The following is a 10,438-nucleotide window of genomic DNA, read 5'->3' on the forward strand; positions in this document are numbered from 1 at the left end:
ACCACAGTTCTTTAAAACTGCTTGACATCTGTGTAGCATGGAGTCAACCAACTTGTGGCACCTCTCAGCTGTTATTCCACTCCATGATTCTTTAACAACATTCCACAATTCATTCACATTTCTTGGTTTTGCTTCAGAAACAGCATTTTTGATATCACCCCACAAGTTCTCAATTGGATTAAGGTCTGGAGATTGGGCTGGCCACTCCATAACATTAATTATGTTGGTTTGGAACCAAGACTTTGCCCGTTTACTAGTGTGTTTTGGGTCATTGTCTTGTTGAAACAACCATTTCAAGGGCATGTCCTCTTCAGCATAGGGCAACATGACCTCTTCAAGTATTTTAACATATGCAAACTGATCCATGATCCATGGTATGTGATAAATAGGCCCAACACCATAGTAGGAGAAACATGCCCATATCATGATGCTTGCACCTCCATGCTTCACTGTGTACTGTGGCTTGAATTCAGAGTTTGGGGGTCGTCTCACAAACTTCCTGTGGCCCTTGGACCCAAAAAGAACAATTTTACTCTCATCAGTCCACAAAATGTTCCTCCATTTCTCTTTAGGCCAGTTGATGTGTTCTTTGGCAAATTGTAACCTCTTCTGCACATGCCTTTTTTTTAACAGAGGGACTTTGCGGGGGATTCTTGAAAATAGATTAGCTTCACACAGACGTCTTCTAACTGTCACAGTACTTACAGGTAACTCCAGACTGTCTTTGATCATCCTGGAGGTGATCATTGGCTGAGCCTTTGCCATTCTGGTTATTCTTCTATCCATTTTGATGGTTGTCTTCCGTTTTCTTCCACGTCTCTCTGGTTTTGCTCTCCATTTTAAGGCATTGGAGATCATTTTAGCTGAACAGCCTATCATTTTTCGCACCTCTTTATAGGTTTTCCCCTCTCCAATCAACTTTTTAATCAAAGTACGCTGTTCTTCTGAACAATGTCTTGAACAACCCATTTTCCTCAGCTTTCAAATGCATGTTCAACAAGTGTTGGCTTCATCCTTAAATAGGGGCCACCTGATTCACACCTGTTTCTTCACAAAATTGATGACCTCAGTGATTGAATGCCACACTGCTATTTTTTTGAACACCCCCTTTTCAACTAATTCAACTAATTGCCCAATTTTTACAGCCTTAAGAGCGTGCATATCATTAATGCTGGGTCTCATTTGTTTTCTGAGAATCTACTGAACCTACTGGTAACTTGTTTGCCACGTAGCAATAAAAAATATACTAAAAACCTTGATTATTCTGGTTAGTCACATTGTACTGCTATTATTTTGAACAAGACTGTATGTTTTAAATGTAAAAATGCAGAATGTTTTCTTTGCAGGTTACCTGCTTTCTGTGTATACTTACACTCATTTAGATTCAACAAAACATGATTTATTTACTATAACCACAGTATGATGTTATAGCTGCAGTCAGTTATGTTATGACTCCATCTTAAACATCTCTGTGTATAAAACATTCCTCAACCACTTGACATAGCCACACAATCAGACCCAACAGTTCATAAAACAGCCCACATTATAAATTATCACCCAAACAAAAGTTGTTATCTGTGTGCTTAAAGCATTCCTCAGTCATTTGACCTTTTAAAATCAATGAACATAAAAACAAATCATTATTATAAGCTTATGGATTGCATCTGTGATGTGTCAGAGGAGAACTGAACCTCGTAACTTGTCTGGTTTCTCACAGGTTTCTTTTTTTCAACAAGTAGTTTTGGTTTCTTGCAGCTGTCACCATGTTGGTGCTGACTATAGCTTAATTATGTTAATATAGCTTTTGTTATAATGATCTACCTGCAATCTTATGGACCTACTGTCTTGATTTACTTTTCAATATGTAATGCTAATGTTCATGATATGTTATTATTTCAAATTCTTTATGTTACACTCATTTTCTTATCTAATAGTCTCTTCTTTTAAGGGGTATTTCTGGAAAGACATGGTTCAGTAATAGATGAAGGATTGATTAAATCAAATTAATTAGAACAGTACTTACCATTTAGTGCATTGCAATCTATTCATGAGGACAATAACATTTGAATTAATACCTAATTCATATCTTAATGTAACAATGTTAATCCCAATGACATTAAAATACATGTTAAATCTGTTCAGAAGTGTATTTTGATATTATACCATTAGAGAAATTAAAGCGTTATGGATGTGACATTTATAATAAAAATAATACCCAACAAAGGATTGGCTCTTCAAAGAACATTTCATATTTATTTAATTTTAATTTTGTATGCACATTTATTAGGAAGAAACATGTTATGGCAATTCAAAAATTTGCCCTTAATTAACTATGGGAAAAAAAATGGTTTAAAACGTAAACAAATATTGACATCTGAGATATAAGTACAGTTAAAAACTTGCAAAAAGTTTCATAATAAGATTGAGATTTGCATGAAATTGCCCATTTACATTTTTAAGAGAATTTGTCACTGGTGTCAATGTTTTTAGCGTTTATCTTTGAATTACTAATACTATAAAAGACTTAAGATCATTAATTTAAGTATGTTTATTTAGTGCACAAACTAAACTCAACGTTTCAATATTGTGTAAGTCAGTAAGTTTGGGATGACTACAAATTATCTTAAAAAAAAAAAAAAAATGCTGGGTATAGTTTCAGCTCGGCTTTGGGACAAAATGGGACACACCCAGCCTTTGCATTAAATTAACCTAGAAAATGTTTATATTTAACCCATCATTTTGGGTTGAAACCCAGCATAGGTTAAATTACAACCTAGCAGATTTTTTCCATTTTTGACCCAAAGCTGGCTTGAAAATAATCCAGCATTTTTTAGAGTGTAGTGTTCAAATAATTGACAACATAACGATAACCTTAATGTTTACAGAATAAAACTCCTACATAAATCCTAAAATAATACTCCTATTATATTTAAATTTTATACTTAATGTGCATGATAAAGGGGATTGAGAGAGTGTTAAAATGCATTTAAAAAAGTAAATGAAAAACTAAATGAAATTTAAAACTAACACAATTTTTCAAATATAATGTAAATAATGATATTTTATCCACTACTGAACAAATGTAAAAGACAGACCTAACACGCATTAAAAGCCCTACTGGGGGTTTTCATTGGACTCTACATGCAGACTGCAATCAATAGCACATTCCTCACATTTGCATAAGCAAATCCATTTGTGTGACAGTTTAATGGGGTCATGAAGGGTCCACCTGAATCACTGCCCTCATCCTCTCCTGACTGCAGGCTAATTGATAAATCTCTTATTTATTATTGCAGTCTGGATCAGGATTTATTATAATTTAATAAAGAATGACTGTATAAACAAAGTTCTCATATGGTTTTCTGGACTTTACCTCATTGGCTTAAGGAAACTTTTTTATCTGTCCAGAAACACTTTTAAACAATGCCAATCCTATTAATTGGCCTGTTGTGTTTTTGCCACACCTATTTAGGCTCTAATAAAACAATGCATGCATAGATGTGCACATACATTTGAAGGAGAAAATATAGGAGGACTGTTTCCAAGTCATTTTTCCTGCTGCCAGTTTGTGGCGCTATGACAGTGACTCACAATAGCCACATCAATGTGATCTGACAATGTGACCAAACTTACAGCTCAAGTCTGATCAAAATCAAGTATTTAATGAAAGGGATCAGTCCAAAAATTGTGTGACACCTGGCAACCTATGATCAGATACTTTGAGAAGATGAAGACTCTCCGCTTTAACTAAACACTTATACACTTGTAGAAAATGGATAGTTTATGACCACCAGTGCTGTTCAGTTTATATATGTATGTATAGACCACAAACAAATCAAACTTGAACTGTATCTATAACTGTATTCTAAAATTTTCCTCTTTTTTTCTTTCTTATTCACTCATTCTTAATATTATAAGTGTATTGTTATAGTAATATTTATGTCTAATGGTTTTGGGGAAAAAAAGAAAAATCATAACCAATTGTAACAGTCTTTATCAATACTCTGAAGAATTTATAAATAAATATAAAAATAAATAAAAAATCCCTCGGTGCATGCAAACTATATAAAGCACTCCTTGTTTCCCTTGTTTGCCATTAGTTAACTCCCTTGCCAAAGCAACAACATTCCAGATATCAAAAATATTTGTGCAGTTAAGAATCTTTAACATAAGAAGACGGATCCATTTCTACTGATAGGGAAATTATGGGGATTCTAAAACAAATGCACCATGTAAAAGTTATTTATATGTCATGTTATTAATAATAATAATAATAATAATAATAATAGTATTGTTAATTATTATTATTATAAATGATGATAATAATAATAATAATAACAATAGTTTAATTTATATAGTGCCCTTCAAAAACCCAAGCACACTTTACATGAAGTTGATAGATAATATGATCAACAGATAGACAGTGGTATAATAAAAAAGAGCAGAATATAAATTTTAACAACATGTAAAATTAAACGGCTAGCAAAAACTTGAGAATTGGGTGAGGCCGATTAGGCTGCAAATACCCGAGTGGCACCTCCCCTAACAGATGTAATCTCACTCCAAATTTAAGCTCACTCCAAACAGGGCTCTCAAGTTTTACCAAATGTTTGGAGTGAGATTACATCTGTTAGGGGAATGGCCACTCGGGCATTTGCAGCATGCTGTTTTGTTTCACAGATGCTTCTGCCACGGGCTGAGGTGCCACATCTGTGGTCGCTTGGTGCCATCCATTACCCCGGTACATTCAATTGTGTGGCCGATGACCGGTGCTTCACCGGTGCTATATGGCACTAAAAATGGTTCTTCTATGGTTACGATCCAAAGCAACAGTTTTGGTGCTATATAGCACCGTTTTTTTTTTTTAGAGTGTACTGTAAAATTCTAATTAGAACCAACCTGCTTCATTCATTCATCCATTGTTTTCTATTGCAATGGTTTTCAATACTTTTCCTGATGACACACTGATGCGCACAGTTTGTATCTCTCTCTTATCAAACATACAATATAAAAAACTGTTAACGGTTCAAAACTTTTCATAGCCCCACTCGCGTAATTTGCGGGTGAAAGATGTCCCCACCGCTTTATGCCAAAGTTGATTGTGTCCCGAGTCCCAAGCACTTATTGGAAGAATTATTGCATTAGGGTTCATTAACATCTGCAAGGAAAACGCAGGACGTGCCACGTCTAAAAGCTCTCGCATGTGAACACGAGTTTCGTTTCAGACGCGGTTTTTTTAGTGCGCTTGCCGCGCATCTAGATTTAAAATAAACTTGAGCGCGACTTCATACGAATGGCCTATCTACAAATCGTATTTTTTAAAATCTAAGTCATTGGTGTAACAATGAGTCGTCTGTTAATAATCATTTGCCTATTCATCCTCTATTGCCAGAAACAAAAATCAATTTTATGCAAAACTCATCTAGGTTTATGGATAAAAGTAAGTTTCATATAAAGATGATGTTCTTTCAAGTAAAACAAAATGTTGAGATATATATATATATATATATATATATATATATATATATACACACATACTGTGTGCAGAATTATTAGGCAAGTTGTATTTTTGAGGATTACTTTTGTTATTGTACAACTACAGTGCTCTTGGTCAATTCAAAATGTTAACAAACCCTCAAACCTGAACATTTAAGTAAAGGCCTTAGAGATGAAAAACTAATGCCATGGCCCCCTTCTTCACCTGACTTAAACCCTATTGAGACCTTTTGATTCCTTCTTAAGCAGGAGATTTACAGTGAAGGTAAACAGTACACCTGTGGCTGTGGCTGCACAAAATGTTGGTTCAGACCAGATCAAGAAACTGACTGAATACATGAATGGAAGGCTTGTGACTGTTATCGAAAAGAAGGGTGGCTATATTGGTCACTGAGTTTATATATTTTTTATTTTTTATTGTTTTTTTTTTTGTAAATGTAGAGTTTGTTTATTATTCTCACTTTAACAGGTGAAAAAAAACAAGTGAGACAGTAAAATCTTTGTTTTTCATTTAGTTGCCTAATAATTCTGCACACTAATGATGTACATAGAAATATTCTCTTAATAAAGCCAAAATTTCACTTTTACTACTTAAATGTATATATATAGAACCTAAGGCCTACCTTACGTTATTTGAAATATATAATCTAAGTACTAAAATTTAAAAAAATATATTTTCTTTTTCTTCTGCTTTCCCTGCATAAATCTTGCTTGTGTATTATATATCAGTGGTTTCCAAGCTTTTTCAACCAACAGGGTAGTCTCAAGACCCACCATCAAGAAAATAGAAATATAGGAGAAAACACAAACACATTTGTTCCCTTTCAGTAGTCTTTGAATAAGTTTACTTAAATAATATTAAAATACCTTATGGTAGGGCTGCATGGCGAAAATCATAATTGTTTAGGCTATTGTATTTGCATTGAATTGTAAATTATATATTTGAAAAATACAATGAATTGCAAGGCTTCAGAGAACAGTGCACTATTGCAGACTTATATACTACTGAAGATTTTATTATAATACTTTAATATAGTCTGTCATGAACTTAAGGGCATCAAACTCCAGGGCTGAAAATGAGTCCCACTCCGGCCCCGAGTCAGGTGTACACTTCACTTGTTCGGAGTTAAAGCACTCGGTAAAAGGTCTTGTGTAGTGAACCCAGTTAAGTAGGAAATTGTGGCTACACTATAGTGCGTCCTTAACTGAGACTAAGAAAAAAAAACAGAGAACATAATATAGCAGTACACGTTGTAAAAAAAAAAACAGGGCCAGTGCTAATATTTATATCTCTTTAAAATTATACAATTCTTTAGAATTATATGTAAGATTATTATTATTATGCACATTGTGATTTTCATCACAAAATAAAATTACGTTCAGTATACAAGATGCTTGATTATGTTATAAAATTGCATATTCAGATTACTTATTAGTAAAGAAAACTGTTCTTGTCTATATTTAATTTTAGCTGAACTGGTTCTCAAAATCAACAACATCGGTTGCAAAGCAATTGTCAGGTCTAATCCACACAGAATTTAATTATGAAATAATGTACAGCATCCATCCGAAATTATTGCATACAAAATTATTTCGTCCCGAGTTATTTCAAAATGCATCTATGTTTCTATTTTATAGACTTTGAGGGCATGATGCCAGAGTATTGTTTTTACTCTTCTACAATGTTTTATTCTTCTACACATAATGTGTTTCTAAATGTCTACATTGCAGATAAAATAGGTTTAGGTTTCTTATGCATTCATGTAGTCGGTCATTCAGTGTTTCTAATGGGCTTGATCGTTCCTGTTGATTAACATCTATGATAGCAAAATTACTTTTCTCTACTAAAAGGAAATCGTCTTGTTTCATGATTTTTTTACGAGTAAATCTATCACAGCGCTACACTTAAACAAACCCTTAGGTTACACTTTAATTGTATTTATTATTCTAAATGTTTATATTGTTATTATTATTAATGGTACTGAGAAATATTCCTTAACAACATGTACTTAGTATAAAGTGGAATTAGGTTTAGGGTTGAATTTCAGTTTGATTGCTTGTATAGAATTAACTGAAAAAATTAAGCATAGCAAGAACTGTAACACTGTATTATAAAAAAATCTTAACTATTGCTTTTTTTCCTGATTTGTTCAGGCTTCAAAACTTTCACTTTACGAAAATCACTTGATAAAAAAGATTAAACATCGTTAACCCTTGCAACTTATAATGCATAGGCCATGTCTGCAGGTATATTAGTAATAGCAGGTATACGACTACTCCGTATAGTAACTAGACGTATACAGGAAAGCAGACAAACTTTATTTGGTATTCTTATGTGATTTGTATTGTATTCAAGTGCTGCAACACATTATTTATGACGCTTGTCATCTAACACCACAAATTATTAAAATGTGGTGCTGAAGTTTACACCGTTGTTTTTAAAGCATAAACAATATTATTGTATGAATCGAATTATTTACAAGCATTTACAAAGCGCTTGCGCAACGAATATCATTTACACTGTTAAAACAATTTCTACAAGTAAACAATTAAAAAGATATGTCAATACACATGCGGTAATATTTGAAATTCTCATAACAAATTGATAACCACATAATTCGTATTTTCACAGTCCCGTTTAGGATATACCTCGGGAAAAAGCCATACACTGAAGATAAACATTCTGTTCGCTGCATGTTTAGAAGCTGCTTTCTTTGATGTGTGTAATTTCCAAGGGATTTCCAAGGGGCTGTTGTTTGGCAGGTAAAAGTTTTTTTTTTGTATGAATACAGCCAAACAATAAAGTTCGATAGGTAGCCTATATATATTATTTGTCAGATTTGATTCTCCACACGCACGTCACATGGTGCTGGCCATCAGTTTTAGTCCTTTTCTTCAACTTTATTCCCTGCTTCCACTTTGTCTCTTTCCTGGCAAGCTCCTAGCGAACCAATTTCACTGAGGGTGGATGTGAGATTGCTCTCCTTCTTCCACTTCATGCGTCGGTTCTGAAACCAAATTTTGATTTGCCGTTCGGTGAGACAAAGCGCATTGGAAATTTCAATTCTTCTTCGCCTTGTTAAATAACGATTATAATGAAACTCTTTCTCAAGTTCAAGAGTTTGGTATCGTGAATAGATTTGGCGACCTCGCCGTCGGTCAGACCCATAGCCAACTCCTGTCAGAAAAAAAAAGTATAAATATATTGTTTTCTTGAAATCAGAGAAAATGCTAGCCTACGGTTGGGTAAACACATAAAAAATCTGATATTTTACAATGAGGTTAAAAGTCAAGTTTGTCAATATAATTATACACATAGGTTTACAGGCATTATTTTCATGCTAAACTTAAATCCAGTTCTCCTTACAAGTCCCAAAAAGTTTTTTTTGTAGGCTAACCTACTTTATATATTGGGTTGATGACAAACAATCGAAATGTGTTTTCTTCAAAGATAAGCCTTTATTGGAGTATCACATATTTATGGGGTTGAATATACCTGGCCTCTCCTTCCTGTATATGCTCTAAATACTCACCACTGTGCGAATTCATTCGCTGCATCCACGGATATATTTGAATGGCTACTTTTGTTTCTTGAGACGCAGTCCTGCATTGGTCTAAAGCGTAATCCTGTGTTTGTCCAAGGTTATGCCTGCAACTTGGAAGCACATCCTTGTCCTGGTAGATCACATTTGATCCGTACTCATACGGTGCTCGTCCAGACCCAAACATAACGTTCTCTTGTGGTGAGTAGAACGGATTGGAGTATATCCGGTTCTGGGCAACGGCGGAGCCATATGAGAAATGTCGCACCGGGTCATAGTTTGTCGAGCTAAGGGCGACGTTGGAAAGAACTTCCTGACCGCCGCTTAAATGGCACGAGAGCGATGGGTTCGTAAAATATGAATTCATACCTTATCCTAAAACCGTGCTCCAGCTTTTCTCTCCTTCCCTCACGCTCTATGAACGCTTTGATTTCTCAGTTGCTCCTCTTCCTTGTCAACTCTTTTTTTAATTACAAGTGTTTTGCGCCAATAAAATATTAGTTGCGCCAATTAACCTTAGTTATGAAGAGAACACGATTACAATGCCAGCTGAACAAATTTAATCTAATAAAAAACAGGAAACAAAAACATAAATACGAAAAAGACTGACTTTCTCAGCCCCGTACCACAGCTTCGGGAACTTGAACAAGTGTGCGCATCCCTTTTATTCAGAAAATATTGATTTTCTATCTCTCCCACTCTTCCAATATTCTCTCGCTCTAAACACACATACACGTAATAGCAGGACGTTCATTTATTATTGTTTAAATTCAGATTAAGATGAGCAAAATTATGTGTCTCAATGAGGTAAAAGGATTTTGGACAGGGCAATTTTAAAATACAAAAATAATATCTATTGCAACATTAAGAATGTTGTATATACATAATTGAATTTAGTTGATTTTAGTGTTTTTACTAGATTAATTGGCCATATATGTCATGTAGTGCGACCGTGATTTATCTTAAAATTTATTAATTTCCTTAACATGCTTAACATTTTTTTTTATTATTTTCTTTTTTTCCTTTTTGTACATAATAGTGTCATATTTTTTATTATTTTAGAGTTGCCTTCTTATAAATGTAGTCAACAGACTTATTTTCCCTGTAAATCGCATAAATTTGATAAAATATGTTTTAAAAATGCCATTGACTTAAGCAAACTGCATCAGCGATTCATATTTCAGCCACAGAACTGAATTATTTTCAACGAACATTTCATAAATATTTTACAAGCATTTTGCAACAAGTGCCAATTTCAGGCAGTTCCTTTGACTCCATGGTTGCCCTGAAATGCATTGTCAGCTGTCAGGTAAATATTTCAGACAGTTTGTTTTCACTTTGTCATTATGGTACTGCATGGGTACGCGTTGATTAATGAGAAAACAATGAATTTAAACATA

At 34.0% G+C, this 10,438-nt stretch overlaps 1 protein-coding gene across 2 annotated transcripts; it reads right to left on the reverse strand.

Annotated features, from left to right (window-relative positions):
• Nucleotides 1-7,826: 7,826 nt before the first annotated feature.
• hoxc6b (homeobox C6b) lies at nt 7,827-9,405 on the reverse strand. 2 transcript variants are annotated; one of them, XM_065242144.1, is made up of 2 exons: nt 9,033-9,405; nt 7,827-8,674 (listed from the first exon to the last, which is right to left on the reverse strand). In XM_065242144.1, exons 1-2 carry the CDS (start codon nt 9,403-9,405, stop codon nt 8,379-8,381), a joined length of 669 nt encoding a protein of 222 aa, XP_065098216.1. In that variant the 3' UTR covers nt 7,827-8,378. The 2 variants fall into 2 exon arrangements, with proteins under 2 accessions (XP_065098216.1, XP_065098215.1); XM_065242143.1 differs by having other exon boundaries at nt 9,030-9,405.
• Nucleotides 9,406-10,438: the final 1,033 nt, after the last annotated feature.

Source organism: Paramisgurnus dabryanus, chromosome 14 (assembly GCF_030506205.2).
Source record: "Paramisgurnus dabryanus chromosome 14, PD_genome_1.1, whole genome shotgun sequence".
Taxonomy (NCBI): domain Eukaryota; kingdom Metazoa; phylum Chordata; class Actinopteri; order Cypriniformes; family Cobitidae; genus Paramisgurnus; species Paramisgurnus dabryanus.

Bases quoted from the DNA above. Each gene is read 5' to 3' on its own strand.
- hoxc6b (XM_065242143.1), bottom strand. From the start codon at position 9,405: ATGAATTCATATTTTACGAACCCATCGCTCTCGTGCCATTTAAGCGGC. The intron at 8,675-9,029 runs GTGAGTATTTAG...TTTTTCTGACAG, and splicing joins GCGAATGAATTCGCACAGTG to GAGTTGGCTATGGGTCTGAC.